Source organism: Onthophagus taurus, chromosome 11 (assembly GCF_036711975.1).
Source record: "Onthophagus taurus isolate NC chromosome 11, IU_Otau_3.0, whole genome shotgun sequence".
In the NCBI taxonomy this organism is placed as follows: domain Eukaryota; kingdom Metazoa; phylum Arthropoda; class Insecta; order Coleoptera; family Scarabaeidae; genus Onthophagus; species Onthophagus taurus.
The window spans coordinates 17,492,901-17,511,609 of NC_091976.1; the positions used below are offsets into that span (position 1 = coordinate 17,492,901).

At 32.8% G+C, this 18,709-nt stretch overlaps 1 protein-coding gene across 4 annotated transcripts in view; it reads left to right on the forward strand.

Moving 5' to 3' along the window:
• The window catches only part of LOC111424234 (tenascin accessory), a 595,836-nt gene that overhangs the window by 481,994 nt on the left and 95,133 nt on the right, over positions 1-18,709 (forward strand). The window contains exon 1 of one of the 4 annotated variants that reach the window (XM_023057714.2): positions 17,285-17,680. The exons of the other annotated variants lie outside the window; for them this stretch is intronic. Within the exon in view, the coding sequence (XP_022913482.2) occupies positions 17,598-17,680 (83 nt within the window). The 5' untranslated portion in view covers positions 17,285-17,597. Of the gene's footprint in view, positions 1-17,284; positions 17,681-18,709 lie in introns of those variants that run through there. 4 annotated transcript variants of the gene reach the window in all.

The window sequence follows — 18,709 nt, forward strand, 5'->3', positions numbered from 1 at the left end:
TCGAATTCATTTTTGAATGCTTTCATCTAGTATCCGGTATAACCCACGGAAGTTTTGGCGGTGAAAATTACGTCGTTGGCTTTTTGACCCGTGATAAAACGGGTAAACCTAATTAAAAGCTCAATAGATTTGTTCGGAAAAAATTAAATGTAGGATTAATAAAAGGGTTCGAAAAATTAATTTGTCCAAATTGTAATAAGGTCTAATAATTTGGGGATGTATTGAAACATTTCTTTTTAATTTACGCAACAGGAAAATGGATAAATGTTAACCGCACGTGACACACGGTGAACACAACAAAACGGAACGCCAGGAAATAATCACCGGTTGTGGTGAGGTCGTACATCATTCAACTGCCATTCATATTTTATCAGTTCAACCTGCTGAAATATTTACCAGATATTAATTACCATACCATTTCGACGCGACGCGAAAGAACCGAACCTAAACTGAAAATCGATGCCCCGTGCACGTCCAAACTTAATATTTCTGTCCATTTGCGTCAACTCGACACTAATAGCATAGCGGGGTCCGCGAATGGACGGGTATGGGGAATTATTAATGCGACCCCCTTCGGGGCTGGATTGTATAATTTCTATCGGGTTTTCAACTGTCGAGTTGAATTAGAAACCAGCTAGAAGTGTCTTATTTACTATGCACATGTTACTTTTGCAATTCCACACATATTTATCGTTTAAGTAAATTACAGGTTGTCAACTACAATATGTTTCCACTCAAACTAAATAATATTAAAATAATATAAATGAAATTGGAATGAATTTAAATTAAAATTTTTATGATTTTTAGTTAAATAACTTAATGAAACACTATACTAAAAGCTATGTTGAGTACTTTGGATTACTTTGCAATAAATGTGGCCAGGATATAAAAGAATCGATCTCACCTTATTTTCTTAGCTTTACGCCAGATATAAATTAATTTGACCACCAAGGTTTTCGACTTCTCCGTTCATAAGGTTTTGACTAGCTTCAACTTCATAAGCATCCATCTTTTCGCAAATACTCGAATGCCAACAAATCTAGATTCGAGACTATACGATGTGCTGATATAATTTTGATGACCAGCTTCATTTTGCTTCATCAACCTCATCTTGTTTAACGCTCCGTTATAGGAATTTGACAAGACAGATGAGAGAATGACAACTCTAGTACCGGAGTTTTAGATTAATTTAGATTTCCTTTTTTTCTTCTTAAAACATTACTATCAAATTTAATATAATTAATACCCATAGAAAAGCAACATAAGAAACTTGCCTCAATCCATGAATCGTTGCAAATATTGATAAATTATTGAAATATCGCTCATTATAGTTTAAGGTAATAGATGAAATAGTTTATCATTTGAGAGTGTTAACAGAAAGCTAACAAGTTCCGGACCCAGCCTTACATTTAACAAACCTTTCATATAAATTTATTATAATAAATACAGATTTTACCTAACACAACCAGTGTAATAACCACTGATGGTTACTTAAATAGGTTGATGATTTGATGACAAAATTGAAAATTCATTATGCTATAACGTTTTTTATTTCATTGTTATGATTACTTATACTAGACCAATTCTTGAAAACTTAATATTATTCGAATTAAACATAAACTAATTTACATGTTCAACATTTTTATCGAATGTCCCCAATATATAGGTGCAATGCACCTCCGAATTGCACGCATCGATATTACAAAAATTTCGTAATCATTTCCTGTTGGTATTCCATTACTCCAGAATTGAAAACACGCATGTTTCTGGTTTTTAAGAATGATTTTGACGGTCGAAGAAGACGAAGAATACCTAACGCAACAGGATGTACATGAAATGGTGAGCAAGGTGCAAAACCGAAAAGCACCATTAAACAGCGCAAGTAGGCTACTAACAAAAATCATCACGTAGAAACAATGAACAAAATAATCCAAAACGTCAACGAAGTCAAGGGTATATACGGAGTCATGGGACAAAAATGACTTTATGATGGCGGAAAGAAGTACGGCTTACAGCAAATGTTTCGCTTCGAAACCACAACGAAATGTCTAAACATGGAGATATCCGAGGAAAACACTGAAGCAATGATCATATCGAAAGAGCCTGTTAGGAGCAAAATTTTACAGTAAATGAGTCTAATGGGACCTCTTCCCCAATAGACAGAGCGTGCACTGTAAGAACCTTTACGTTAACATCTCTAGCTGCAGAGTATCTGGATATCTAAAAGATTTCGTATGGAGAAACAAATACATGTTCAAGGAGAGCAAAGTTTTCATTTATAAAACAACAACCACACTGTCGTTCGGTGCTGACATTTGCATCAGAAACAATGGGTTATACGTCAAGAACCAAGAGCATGCTAGGAGCCACCGGAATGAGAATGCTAAGGACGATTAAAGATGTAACCCTGAGAGATCAGGTAAGAAGCAGGTGCGGCTGAAAATGCTTGATGTGTTGCAATTTGTGTGTGCAAGGCGCAGATGTTGGAGAAATCACATGAACAAGATGGACGACAAGTGTTTGGAGAAATGGGCCAAGAGTGAAAGACCCGTCGGACGACCATCGAAAAGCATGAATGCTGAACTTTAGCATCCCAAAAGGCTTGATGAAGCAGAATCAACAATACATGCAGCCTTACATAAAGAGGAAGAAGAAAAAGAATTTTGTTGATTGTCAATAGTCACCAAAGAAAGTTAATATTCGTATCATCCGTATATAGTACATCCAAAGTAGATGAAGATTCTAACAATATATGTATAATGATAATAAAGAAGAACAAGCTGCCGTATTCCAAAATTACAAGAAACTTAAAATGCTAAAGTTATGTTTTTATATAATTTTAAGAATATAAATAGAATTTAGTGAATATTTTTGTTATACTTTTTCTTACTCTATAATTTAATGAAGTAATCTGCCATATAATACATTGAATAAAAGATCATGTAATATGTAATATTTGCCGTCAAAGTTAAAAATTTTTATACACGATGGTACGCTTCCATTAACTTCGGTAATTGCAACTGTCCGGTAACATGATATAGGTTCCTGCAGCTTTCAATTTTCTACTTAAAAACGACTTTGAAGGATTTACAATCTGATAGGACCTTTGATGTACTGTAACTATGTACTCGCCTTAAAAGCAAAAGCTTCATTGACATCCGGGCGCGTTTGTACTAGTCTGTTTTTTAACGTTTTTTATTACAACTTTAGGATTCTATGCATAGAAATCTATATGTAGTTTGATAAGACCAATGTTGTTTAATGATATTCCTAAGTTACTCCATAGAAAGTTATAGGAAGAGGAAAAAGAGTGTTATATACCAGGACTATATAAATTTGTTGATGACTCCGACAATTTGTGCCGTATTTGAAAAGTATTTGTTATATGATAATCGAAACAAGCGATGATATGTTAGGAGTTCGTTTTTATTGAATCATCAATTTATTGACTGGATTAGATTGGTCACATCTGTCGATGAATTAAACTGCTCAACAGAACACATTTTTTTATCCCATCCGTTTTATCCCATCCTTTTTTATTCTCGTATATAACCTGAGCTTGTGTACAAAACATCATTTTTTAATTAACGTTGACTTAATTAGTTAAATCCCCAAATGCAAAAATCAATCGAATTTAGAGCAGACATATCTGGGTCGAGATTGCATAAACTAAAGGTTACGTCTAACACTTTAAAAAGTTACCCTCCAGTATTGGAAATACAGTTTTATCTTGAGAGTTTCTTAAAATAACGATTTGGTTAAAACACTCATTTAATTAACCAGTCTTATAATATCGAGCCAAACATTCAAAAAGAACCGATGCTGATGTTTCGATTCGATAGATAGTTTAACACATATATGTCTATACCCTCTGATCCCTTTCTGAGTTCATTTTGCAAAACGTCCCCCTAATCCATCTTTTCTTATAACCTCTTTTTGTAATTCACAAAGATCTTATAGGCTCATAAAAAATTAATCCACTAATTTAATTCCCCTATAACTGCGGCAAGATAAAAAGCCCCTAAAGCGATATCTTATATAAAATTTGTAATAATTTTTATGGACGTTTCTTTTCTTCAACAATTTTATTATCAACCTTAATTATTATATATCGTCTATTTGCAATTCCTTTTTAAACTATTATATTAGTTGGTTCTCAGTGTGCACTAATCGACCACATCTATTAAAAAAATGAAATGTTGGTATTCTTCTCTTTCTTCTACTCACCTTATACTCATACATTAAGCTCGTTGTAGTTTTCCTTTGCACTATAACGTCAATATACTTATAATTTTTTTCCACCATGCTTTTTTATTTTCCATCATCTCTTTTGTCATTTCATCTTTTACACAATCATTGTGGCGTTTTGGCCATCCTCTTGTGATTTCATTTCTTTTTTTGTTTTCATTTGATTAACTTGGCTAAACTGATCAATGTATTAAAATAGATATAGATTAAGTTATTTGGCCAAATTTAGATTTTTTTATATCAAGATGTTTCTTTTCTTCACTTGATATTTTGCTCTGAAATTTTAGTATTTTTGCCTTTTAACGTGGTTGAGTTGGCAAACTGAAGGACAAATTACGGAAAAACGCAATACAATTGTTCAAAAATAAAAAAAAATATGTTTTTAACTATGCAAAAATCAAACTTAAAAAATCTTCCATTATACTCAGAAACATAGAAACATATTCTCTACTTCTTTGGACAACATTGTTGCCATCCCATAACCTTGACAAGTAGGAGGATTTTGACAGCATCGTCTGAATTACTTTTACTAATATCTTCTTTTGCATGTTTCATTGCGTTTGCTACATAGTTAAGAGGTTATGTACTCACAATCTTTTGACTAATATACTGGTGAAATGGGTTATTTTGTGAAATACAGAGTCTAAAGACTACAAATATGATGTAAAGTAATCATAAATTTATGGCCACCACGATCACTTCCACCAATTCATCTATTTCTCCAATATGCTACTGTAATTTTTTTAGTTTTACAAATTTTTCTTGTAGCATCCTTATGTCCTTATTTTTGCCCCTATATCTCACTCTCTCGTATCTTCAGTCAGCTCCAACTTCAGGGGTTGCGATCACTCTAAACTTGTTAACTATTTCCATGCTTCCTGATCTATTACCTAGTTATTCACAGATGTGTACTTTCTCACCATGACAAAATTTTATCAACGTAGACCACTATAGAGATCTTCCTGTAACACCTGTTGTTATTCCAATCTTGAGTTACCTCTTTCTTCCACCAATAATTATTCCTTATCATTTCATTTATTTCAACATGATTGTACTGATTTTGCGATTCAACTCTATTATTGTTAAGCTTAATCAGAGAAAATACCATTCTCATTTCATTGTAGGTATGTTCATCCTCTTTTTTGATGTCGTTGAACATCTCATATCCTTTCTCTGCTGTCAAGATTGATAGCATTTTCTTATTCAACATCTTGACTTCTAACCTGCATTTATAACCTTTCATCCCAAATTCTTTTTCTATCTCACTTTTTCCTAATTTGCATGTTCAAGTCATCTCCAACCAATATATTTCATTAACTTACCCATTGTCTTATTTAATTCATTCCTCGATTTTTGTCATTTATCTTTTGCTATACATTGTAAGTACATTGACTACTCTTCGAATAACATTTTTTCTGCATTAACACCTCCTCCTGCTATTTCTATCATAATACCTCTATTGCTTATTACATCTTGCTTCATTTTTCTGCGTATAGCAGCCAATTTCAGCCCATGATTTTCTAGATTATGTCCAATATCTGTTTGTGCTCTCAGTTTCCTTATTCCTATCATATTTCTTCTATCTCCCCTTTCAATTTAGAATACTGTTTTGTTAATCCCTCCCTCTTACAGCTCTCTCTATCCCAGTCGTCAATAATTATCGTTTCCACTTAACTCTCTCTTAAATTGTGAACACTTCCTACTTCTTGTATCTAAGTCCGCTGTTCTTCCTTGTCACCATACATATAGGACTTGTCATTCCGGGTACAATATTTTCTATACATGTCCAATCCTCTTTATATATCTTTATACAGCTCGAATGATTGAAAACATGATAATGCTTTCAATCGGTCTCCTCATTTTCTTCCGACAGTGATTCCGAGAGTTAGTTTTCAGTGTATCAAATATCTCAAAAACTAAATGAGACATTAACATGAAATAAAATGTAATTAAAAGCACATTTAATTGGCTTCTAATATATTCAAGATTAATCCTTAAAATCTTCAAATTTCGAAGCCATGTTTTTTTTTATTCAATCACAATTATAGATGTTAGGTTGAAAGGCATCAATGTTTAAGAAGTTGTATCTCCTAGAGTAACTGAGATATCAGTGTGAGATAAAAAACAATTTGTAACAAATTTTATGAATATATCTATTATACATATAGAAAATTATTCCTTCAAATTTACAAATTTAGGAGTAATGAATTTTTTAATAAAATAATCCTATTACTTTGAAAAACATTTTTTTTCATTAATTTTTATCTTAGGAACTAAATGAGATATTACAAATTTTAATAAAAAGAAATAAATCGAACAAAATAGATTTAAGAAATCGTTTCGAAAACGTTAGAATATATTTGTAAAATTTATTTAAAAAACGCAATAAAGGAAATGTTCGAAATTCCACGACTATAAACGAATTGTAGGAATAGCTATCTTTTCTCTGTGTATATAGAATGGTGAAGCATCGAAGCGTCTTGGTATCTCTTTGGGAACGAACAAGGAGATTCTTTGAAAGATCTATGTCACTGGAAATTGTCATACATTGTATAAGGAGAAAATCATATTGAGAATGCGTGTATTCGCCATTCTCTGAGGTAAAATTCTCATATCATTTTCATAGGTGAAATAACTTTCGAAAAGCAATTTTATAATTTTTTTATACAAAAATTGTTTATAAGTAAGTTATGTACAGGGATTGTTGATTTATTATGAGATCGTAAAGACTTTTTAAATGCCCCTCTTCACATCTCCGACACTTCGGCCCTTAAACTTCCCTAAAACGACCCAGTTGATGTATGACCGTGCGAACTTTGACGTAAGGGGATAACTGTAGCCTTAAAGGAGAGTTCGTGCTCACGTTATAGCAGGTTATGACGCGTTACACGATCGTTAAGTGTTGTGGCGTGAATTCTAAGCCGATTTCTTAGCCTTCTCTTTAATCCCCCATACTCATGTCCGTCAAAACGAAATTTATAACCATACATTTATTAAACCACAAAAATTTCAGATTAACCATCGAGTTAATATTGTTCGAACGGCGGTATTCATTACATTCCATCGCCAAACAAAATTAATTCGGAGGCAAACCCCAAAAGTTCGAAAAGTGTAACTACGCCAAAACCGAGCTATTTGTTTTTATTCGATCTGTCACCGTTCGCCACTAATTAGATGAAACATTTGTGACGCGTCCGGAACTCACGTCCGGCATTAATTAAACAAATTCAATTAACGGCCGCTTCAAAACCCCAAAAACATATTAATGAGCGGGTATTTAATGCTTCCCATTTTGCCCAAAACGAACTAACGCGAAACTCGCAAAACATCATTGTGTTTGATATTCGGGAGCCCTCTACAAATAACGACGTTGCGATTCAAGTATTCGCTTAAACGGGATAATTTCAGTTTTGGACTCTCTCATTATCGACGTTTTAGCGGCGTTTGAAACTGGGATTTGCCTCGTCTGCCAATTATTCATTTGATTACAGTAACGATTTCGACCTGTATGTTTAGATTTAGTTATATGGGTGGCGATTATAAACGAAATACATTTCGTATAATTAGCCAATTTTCGATTAATAATAATAATAACCTTAGAGTGCTTACGTTAATTCCTCTTTATTCCGATACAAACGATTTTATTTTTTACTGTTCTCAAATTAACGGTATTAATTAAAATATAATCCGATTTATGTTTCAGTTATATTCAAATAAGCCAATTTGCATATGCGTATGATAATTTATTAAATCGCTAAAGGCGGCATTATTCGATAACTCTATTTTAAATTTCTATTGTGAAGAATTTTTATGTAATATTTTAATCGATTAAAATTTATCTTGATCCATCCATCCAATTTTCGAAACCATTAACCACCTACATTAATTAAACCCATCTTCTTTATACATTTACAAAACCTTAATGCAGTGCAGATTTGCTTTATTACACCGTAAACGTACCTATTAATCACATTCTAAACCCGTTAGGTCTCTAACGTAAATTTATCCCATCAAAAACTTACTCTCTGATTTATGGCTTAACCAAACAAATTTATATTAACTTAAAATCCTGCATGTTTACGGATGCTTTAATGTTGTACACATGTTTACGAAAGGGTTTTTGACAAGGGTTACAAAGATAGGACGGGATGTTTTCGTTACCTAACATCCTGTTAGAGCATCCATTAAAAGTTGAAGGTGGTAAATTATAACTTTTCGATTCGTAACATTTTTTTTTTTCGGTGTAAAATTATTCGTTTAGATGTATACTGTATGCTATGCTCATAGGTCCGGTGCTAATTGTATTTTTGCTAGAGAAACACCCGTAGGGCGAATGAACCAGAGGAGGGTTGTTCGTTTCCTAGGAGGGGAATCTAGTTAGCAGTTGCAATCTCGGCCGAATGCACTTTCAGCACGGCTATGCTATCTTCGCTTTTCTGTTAGTTAGTAGTAGAAGGGGGAGTCCCTCCACGTCAAAAGTTAGAGCCGTCCGCGCTATTTTACAAGTCTGGACCAACAGTTAATCAAGTTTGGAACTAGGCGCTATCGCCAACCCAAACGTTAACACTGTTTTAACTAGGTCTCAAATAAAAAAAAATTTACTACATATTTTTTTACCTACTTACCGGGTATCATTATAATAAATACCTACAGCTCTTTGAAACGTCAAAACTCAAAATTGTCGTGCAGCACGCAATATAAATGTATACACCAAAAAAATTATGGGGGATGATAATATTTATAATTTATTTTATTCAATTTTTTTACACGAATCGGAACATTTATTTATTAAAATTACTAGGTGTTGCTGTGAAATTGATTTATAGAAGTCGTCGGGGTTAGAAAGTGTTTAGGGGGGCGAGTGATAGACGGGGAGAGTTAATAGTTTTTTATAATCGTATACGAACGTTGGGGGTGTTTTCTATTGCCGTTTCTCACGAAAGTCTTCGACGTGTAATCGTTTCTACATTGAATCGCTACTTCGAATGTTACATAAAAAAATAAATAAAAGACGAGGGAATAAACGCTTTTCAATGATTTATTCGTTAATATCCCCTTTATAAAAGCATATTTATACTACTTATTACTGGTAAATAATGAACTTTCTATTAAATTTACTGATAATTCATGTCCATCGAAGTTACGTTCAGAAGTATTAATTTTTGTCGACTTTAATTTTTACTTAACCAAAAAGTGAAAAATATTAACGTAAACTATCATAGAGGAAGATGTAACGGTTATATTATAGTAGTGTAGTTTATGGAAATACATCTTGGTCCCAAAAGGATACGACGTAATATATTGGTATAGCTTAAATATAGGAGAGCTATTAAAACTATACGGCTCAGACATCGTAATGATTGAATGTTTACATATCATTGAATGCATGATGTGTTACTTGCTTTCCAAATACCTGCAGGCATACTAAAATAGTACTAACAGGTTTCAATTAGATGACTGCCAAATTTTACAAGTTACGGAATAATTACTTTGAGTTCTTCCACAATATAAGCATAGTGAGAAATAATTTCTGATAGTGTATTATTGTCTGTTACTAATGCGGCAATTTATTGTTGTCTCTGTTTTATTTGTGATGTGCTTTTCAGGTTAAGTTAAAATTAATTGTGATATTCGTGGAATATTCTTTGAACTGTAATAGTATTAGATTTAAATAAGTGCACACACAGTACTAAATGGCGAATGTTTAAAACAGATTCCGCGTGCTACTATTAATTATGCTTCGTTTGAAGGAACACAAGAAGATTTAGAAGAAAGTTTTTTTCAAATGAATTATTAAATTCATACTTTTATTCTCTGTTGGGCATTACAATAGTTTAGATACTTGCAATAACTATAAATATATTTCATCTGCTTTCTTTATTATTCACTACAACTTTAGTTTTCTTTTAGTTTTCGCTTTTTATTGTTGAAGTAATACGCAGTGTAGTAAGTCACCATAATAGATGAAGACTGCATCTATTATGGTGTCAATTGGAACATTGGCAACGATTACAGCTATTCCCACTTTAAGCCTTTCTATTCGTAAGTTGCACCTGGAACAGATTGAGGGAACATTTCCAGTAAAGTTGTAATAAAGATTTTGTTGTATAATATTGCTATTTTTTGGGCTAATTTGCTCGCACTCAATGACTTCGACAAAAGAATGATATTTCATATCATTAATTATTGCATCTACTTTGTATGCTGAGCATCATATAGGTTTTGTCTCCTGACTTGTATTCTGTATATATGATGGAGAATACTCCATTTCGTCATTCTTTGATAAATTCTGCGGTATTGGTCTTCTTCTTTGTGACAACAGTAGGGCTTGTGTTACCTATTCGTCGTTGCATCTTGGGATGGGGGTGACCAATACTCCCTCCATCTTCGTTCATCGTATTCAAATTGTTATCGATCTTGAATACATGCTCGTTCTAACCTCTCCTACTCGTCGGCACCCATCGCACTACATTCATGGTACTCAGTTTGAATATCGCTGCTTCTACGACGATCCATCATAATCAATTCCATCACCGAATTTCCCATTATTCTTCTTAAGATTTTTATCTTATTTGTGCGATACGCTTTATTTCTAGCATCTTTGTCTTTATTTTCCCGCATATGTCATTACAGGCTTCACGCATGTCTTATATATTCCTAATTTTGTTTCAGTCGACATACAATCGTTTCTCCAAATACTGTATATAGCCCTCCTTATTGTTTTACAATATTGCTTAGATTCCCATAGCCCGAAACAGTAGTTCATAAATAAATAAATTCCAAAAACCCAGCTTGTTTTTAATTATACATCTACGGAGTTTCTTTGCTATCATCATGGTCTTGGTCTTGTTATCGAGATTGGTATATTTAATTCTTCAGTTGTAATGTTAAATGCTTGTGTTTACCATTTTAGACCACTCGCAATATCAGACATCATCTGCATAGCACACAATCTTGATTTTTTGTCTATTTTTGTCTCATAGTGTTTCATGTTCCATAACTGCATAGTTCACTTTACATACTTTGGCTATTATTAAAGTAAATTGAACAACAACCCTCTTACTCCGATGTTTGTTTATTAGATTTAATTATTGTTTTACCATAAGCATTAAGTTGTACTGTTGTCTCCATAATGTTAGAACGTTTTAGTTAGATCAACGAAAAAAAGAAAAACAGGTTTGTTATACTCTATTGATTTTCCACCACCAGTTTTAAAATAAAACTGACTTCTACGTTAGATTTTATTAGTGATATGAAGTTGCGTAAAGAGCTTCAGCGAGCTATTTAGAAAAGTAATTCCCCGTTAATTATCTATATTGGTGGTTGCGTATCCCTATTCATGCCAAAACATTGCTTAAAACTAAAACACCATGTTGTCAAAGTTTGGTTAACGTTATATTATTTGGAGCTTCATCTTTGAACCTATTTTAGGTACATCCACTTGATCAGCATTTGAATATAATGCTCCAACGTGCTCATCCATTTTTCAACGTTTCGTTTAACATTTTTTTAATGCTCTCAACATTTTCCATATTCTCTTCTGGAAGCCGTGGATGTCATTTTCCTCTTTAGAACACTTTTCCCAGTGCTATCTCCTTATTTGGATGATACTATTGTTTACTTTATTCCTGGTTTTGACATCCTTTGTATACTCTCTTGATTGATCTATATGGTAAGTGTGGTTTTTGTAAATATGTATAATTTTTTTCATATGTTTTATCATGGCTTACTTGTCGATGAGTTTATCGCTAATCTTCATTAGGTTCGGCAGTACGTTACAAAGTCAGAATTACGAATCCTGTATAATATCGAGAAATCAATTCCAATTAATACAATAATTACTTCTTTGTTATGGTATTTCCGTGCAAATCTACTCTCATCATTTCTTGGCTTCCCCTACGTATCATTAAATAGCTACCAACGCATTGTTGTTGGTCTCAACCGTCAATTAATTCACCTTATTCTAGTAACTGTCTAGTTTCAGTAGTTGAGCATCATACTCAAAGTCCAAGATTTGCAATCGTTGTCTTATTCAAACATGCTATTTTGCTCGGTTAAAGGAACTATTTCTGCTTTTTTCTGGGTATACTTAGAGTTATCAATGCCTATTTTTCCATAAATCATTCCCTGTTTCTATATGTTTGGAAGTCTTGATAACTTTAATTTACATGAAAAAGAAACAAAATAATAAGCCTTCAAAATCACTTTGATACCATGATCATCAATGGTAGAATTTAGTATCACTACTCTGAAAAGTAACGAATGAGATCGCAAGCACCTAACGACAAATGATGTCAAAATCTTGTTTCTATAAGGGTTTGGATCAATTTCATGGTGATACTCTGCTAGCTGGTCTATATTGTCCAATAATTGTTTTAGTGCAGCTTCATTTCGCGCAGAGTTACCTACTTAAAAGAACAAATAGGTATCCCTCTGTTTCTAATTTCTACAATTGGGTTTTTTAGATTACTGTGTCACTTTAGATGAGACGGTATTAATTATATTATGATATTCCATACAGAAGCATGTTCACTTTGAAGTCATTTAGGGATTAGCAATTAAGTTTAGCAATTATCAACATATTCTCTAAAACCGCAGAATTCTTCTCTACAAATGGTCATTACATATTCTTATTTGTTGATGTTCTTGAGATATTAGTGAATAAGATAATAAGTAAAGCGCTAACTAATTTTGCGAATTTATTAATACTTAAAATTAAAGACACTCCGAGTTAATTAAAAACATCGCAAAAATTACAGCGCTTTTAATGAATTCTCTATTATTAGATCGTGAATGCTTTTATAACTTTGCGAGTGTATCAGTGTCCTATAAAAATACGAGAAAGATGAATATAAGCCGCCACTTCAGTTAATTTAATTTAATTTAATTTAGCAACATTACAGTAACAAAAATCATTTATTATGAATTTAGTAATTAAAGCGTTGTCATTTTATATTCAAGATTTTCCTCCAATGACTTTAATTCATGACTTAAAATCGATTATATTAACAAATATCGTTTATTTTGAGATTATTAGGAAACAAATATCGTTCGTTTTGACTTTAGATTTGATTTATACCCAGAAAGTATTTAAATGTGTTTCAAAAAAGTCAAGTATTACTTTTAAAAGTTTAAAACTTAAAAGAAACCCCTGCTCAACTAAATAACATCAAAGCACCCGTAGAGTATTTCCCTCAAATAACCCAACCACCATCAACAAACCGTACACATCGTTACTTATTCAAACAAGTCCTCTTCCACCAACCGTTTCGAACCCCGTTTCTGTACGAATCCAGTTCCCACATGATTTCCCGTAACGTTTAAGCCAACTATATACAGTTTGTCTCTGCATACTTTAATGTCAGTTTATTAGGTTCAGCTATAATTAACAAACTGCATATAACAAATAACACCAACTTTCCTACACCTAAAGCTTATTCTCTGGTCGCGGTATTTTTTAGAGTGTGTATATGAAACCGGTCCAAACTGGTCTGTAAATTTTGTTTGAAGTGTTAATTGTGATTAATGAAACGTCAACATCGCCCTTGTGGGAAAAGAGCACGTGTTGCGACTTGTGTGTATGTCCGTTGCAGACAATGTTTCCTTTTCGGAGAGACGGCGAAGGCGGTTCTGTTGGTGCTTGCTCAAACTTGCGTAAATAACACGGATCGCGTTTCTCTCTACGTTCGAAATTTCTATATAGGAAATTTTTGGGGATTACGAGGTGTACGAGGAAACGGAGACGTTTTATGTATGACAATGATCGTCGAAGCCACTAGACTGTATTCGCTCGATAGGACAACAGGTTCGAACTTGAAGAGGAAAGAAAATGGAAGATGACGACGACGAGAAAGTGAGAAGGATGGTATCGACTATCGACTTACGAGGAACGTATTTATATTCATAGATGTCGCCTAGATTGTTTACACCGATTAAACTGACGCCCCAACCCTTCTTTTACTAAAAGAGCTTTTGTGAGCTTTAACAGATGTATATCCTAACAAAGGTATTAAATATCCAAAAAGGATATTGGGATACGTATTTTCAAGCGTATTTATTTATGTAAGGTTGAATAAATTTCAATTCACAATTAGTTAACCTTTGTGTATTGTGATGTTTAAAATTGACTTATATCTTAAACTAATTTAAATGATTTACAATTTTTTATTCGATTTTTAGTTTATACAATACTTTTTTTATTATTATATTTGGCATAGCACAATTGTACAACTCCTAGTAAATACTAATTAGTTACTTACTTATTTTTGACATAAAATTAAACAAGATAATGTTTTGAAGTGGTCCAGTTTGCTTTACACATAATATAGATTGCTTTGCAATCTTTGAATCAGACGTATATCCATTTTAGTTTTAATAGTTTCTTGTATGTTAGCAACTTGCTTCTTACTCATAACGTTGATTTTCTGCCAATAAGCCAATATAGGTGTCTAAATTTGATATCAAGTTCCTCACATTTTTCTCTTTGGCGTGAACTTTCCATTTGAGTTTGGCATCCAGCGTCATACCAAGATATCTTGCGGTGTCGGCGTAAGGGACTGCATTGCCATTTATCTGTACAGGGACATACTTTACTTTCTTATAAGTAAAGTTTATGTATGTCGATTTATTTGTATTTAATTTTATTAGCCATCGGTTGGTCCAGTTTTCTATTGAATTTAAGGCCAATTGTAACTTATTTGCTGCAACAGCCAAGATTGCTCTGTCATCTGCGAATGTAGCTGTTAAAGTTTCTGGTATCTGAGGTCGAAAGTGTAGAATAAGTACAGAGTTGGGCCAAGCTCACTTTCTTGAGGAACTCCGGCTTGTATTTCATGTAGTGGTGAATAAGCGTTTTCGTATTTTACTCTAAAATGTCGATCAGAAAGATAAGATTTTAATAGTTGACTATAAATTGATGGTAGTATTTGGTCTAGTTTGTAATTTAAACCATCTAACCAGACTTTGTCGAAAGCTTGTGCAACATTCAAAAATACGGCGAATTTACGATAGTATTCGTTATTCTATGCATTTGGTCTGTTGTTGCATATTTATTCCGAAACACAAATTGATGTGTTGGTTTTAGGGCTTTTTCTTCTATGACAGGTTTTAGTCTTTTTAATAGTAATTTTTCAAGTAGTTTTGATAGTAAGGGATAATGAGGGTTTTACCAGGTTTTGGTATCATTATTATTTCAGCAACTTTTCATATACTTGGGAAGTATTCCTCATTAAAAGCAGCATTAATTATGTGTAATAGTTTTGAAATCGCCCGTTTTGTAGATGTTTCAATATTTCTCCATTAATTAGGTCATATCAATACAGTTCTTTCATTCTTATACATGGTATATTGCTCTGCTGATTACTTTGAATTGTGTTAGGAACACTGTTTAACATAATTGTTGGACTGTCTCATGTAAAAGTTTCTTTCAGATGTTCAGCAAACAAATTATCTTTTTCTTGATTGCTCTTAGCCCAATTTCCATCACTATTTCGTATTGGAGGTGTATGCGTTTTTGGAACTTTAAGCTTTCTTATTGCCTTCCACAAAGAATAATCGGTACTGGCATCGTCAGTAAGATCTTTTTTAAGTAATTTTGAATATTATTTTGTTTATGGCCATCTGTTAATGCTCTTAATTCGGCTGTTATTTCATTTAATTTAGTTTCATCACTAGGAATTCTATTGGTTTACCATTTCTTTCTTGCTTTCCGTTTTTCTGCAATTTTGTCTCTAATGAATTTAGGATAAATGTAAGATTTAGGGTTTTGATGTTAAAATAGGTGTTGAGGCCCAGGCTGCGTTTTATATGTCTTTTAAGAGCTTTTCTACTTCCTTGTCAATGTCTTCGTTTGTTTTCATAAGAGCTTTAAGATGAATTTTATTATCTATTGTTTGTTGAAATAGATTCCAATTAGTGAATTTATTAGTTAGTGATAAAAAGGGTACTTTATTATTTAGAGTAATAATTACTGGTGAGTGATCTGAGTCCAGCCCTAACTCTTCTTCTATGTTTACGAAGTTAAGCGATATATTTTAATAAAAAAGTCAAGCAGGTTCAGAATTTTACTTCTAGCTGTTGGCCAGTAAGTTGGCTTACCAGTGGAGAGCACCTCTCAATTTAGGGCCTCCTTTGCACGTTTCAGTTTTCTTCCTTTTCTATTTGTCAAGCGAAACCCCAAGACGTAAGTTTTGCATTAAAGTCTCCTCCAAGTATAAATTTGTTTTCAAGATGTAGAATTTCCTGATAATCTTCTCTTTTGAGATTATGTCTCGGCGGTATGTACGTTGCTGCTACAGACATTAAACCATTAGCAGTTTGAACTTTTACCACTGTAGTTTGATGTAGTTCAGTAACAATTTTTTATTCGATTTTGAGTTTATACAATACTTGAAGATATTTTTGTGACGAATCAAATTTTCTTAAGTTGATTTATAGTGTTGAAGTGATTCCGGTTGCAACGGTCGAGAATTTCCAATTTTGACGGTAATAGTCGATCAAATCGAGGGAAATTCAGGATGCAGGTCAGTAGAATCGGCGCCCGAAATGGAAATTTTATGCGATTCGTTGCGACCCCCGCGGGGATTCGCCCCGCAATAAACAGATCACGGGTGCATTCATTTGCGTTAAATGAGCCGACTATGAATACAATTACGGATTGGTCCATTTACCCTGGGATAGTCGTCGTTCCTCGCTTTCGTATACAAGTTTGAAGCGAAACTACAACGGCAGGTGGCCACTGAATAAGCAATTTCCACCCAATGTTATCACTATTCTCGCAAGTTTAAATTTAAACTGAATTATTAAATAAGACAATAATGATATTTCTTGAAGGGTATGTTAATAACATTTTTTTTGGGTTACGTGCGTTATGATGATAAACGCAGGTGAGTAGACAGATAGACAACGAGTTGATGAGAGGCGAGTTTCCCTATAGGGTTGTCGAGGGTAAAAGACATAGCGCATGCCCAGGTCACTATTGAATGCCGTTTTGGCCTTCTGCAACCCCACTACGGTAGTAGCTTTCCTTCTGCCGTACGGTTGCAATCATTCGCGTCCGAGCTAGAGAGCTCAACAAACGTCGGATCGGTCGACTATGGAACGGTTTGAACATTACTTATCGGAACGAAAACGTGTCTTTACAAGTTCGCGTTAACTTTGCACGGAAAACCAACAAACAGTTTTCATCAAAATTTTAGTTTTCAATTATCTTACTCAAAACATTAATTTTTATGCAAATCAAAAATTAGTGACTTTATAAAATAAAGTAATATGTGAGTGAATTATTTTTTGGTTGATAGTGTTTTTTGAGTGGTAATTTTGGAAGTTGGGTTTTTCCAAAAAATAAAATAATGGACTCATACGGGCATAGACCGCCTCCTCTACCTCGGAGGGTGAGGAATATTTACGCGGAACCCTTTACTCACGAACCAAGGTAGGATTTATTATTAACGAAAAAATACTTTTTCCCCGGTGATGAAATAAATCGAAAAATGATTAATAAAAGTACCTAATAGAGAAATAAAATGCAATATTCGTTTTTAGCTTTCCATTAAAACAATAAAAAGTTTCAAACAAAAAGCTTTGGCTTAAAATAAAAGCTACGCTTTTTAATTTAATGCGACAAAAAATGTGTAAAAATCCCAATTCGAGAAAAAACTATGTTTACATTTATTATTCGAAACATGATCAATACTTAAACAGGATAAAATCGCGTTTACATAAACAATTTATTAACTTATATTTATATAATTCATTATTATTTTGTACAATGTTTAATATTTATTGTCTCATGTTTTATATCAACAATAATTGAATAAATAATAACTGTATAAGCAATAATTAGATGTTATATTTTATAATTAACAGATATTTTACGTTATTTTAAAAAAAATAATTTCGAGAGATGGATATTCTTTTTATTTTAACTTAAAAAAAATCTTTTAATATTTATCCCATTAAATTCTTTTCTCAACAGCTCGATTTCTATTCATAAGACGATAACCGAACCGTCGACGGTTGTGAAGAGAGAACGAAAGACATTTAAATTTTTGCAATTTAAATTCTTAAAAGATCGACCCCGAAAAACGGGTCTCTTTTTTTCATTTCTTTCTTTTTCATTCATTTCATCGGTTTATAAATTCCCCGAGCTTAATAGTAAAAATGTTTCCAAGATTTATTATAAATCAGCAAACAGTTGTAAACTTATCAATCAATTATCGGCTTAAATACGCCATTTATTAAATCCGAAAAAAAAGCATTTTTATTTCAAATATACTCCAATTTAGGATCGTTAACTAAATTGAATCATCAAAATCTATTAAAGAGAATCAAGAAAAGAAACTTTTCATTAGAAATAAAGATATAAATCATTCGTTTAAGAGTATTCTGCCTTTAAAGTGGTTTCAAAGTTACTTGTTAAAAATAATGGTTTTGAATGTGTAAAATGTAAACTCTACAAATT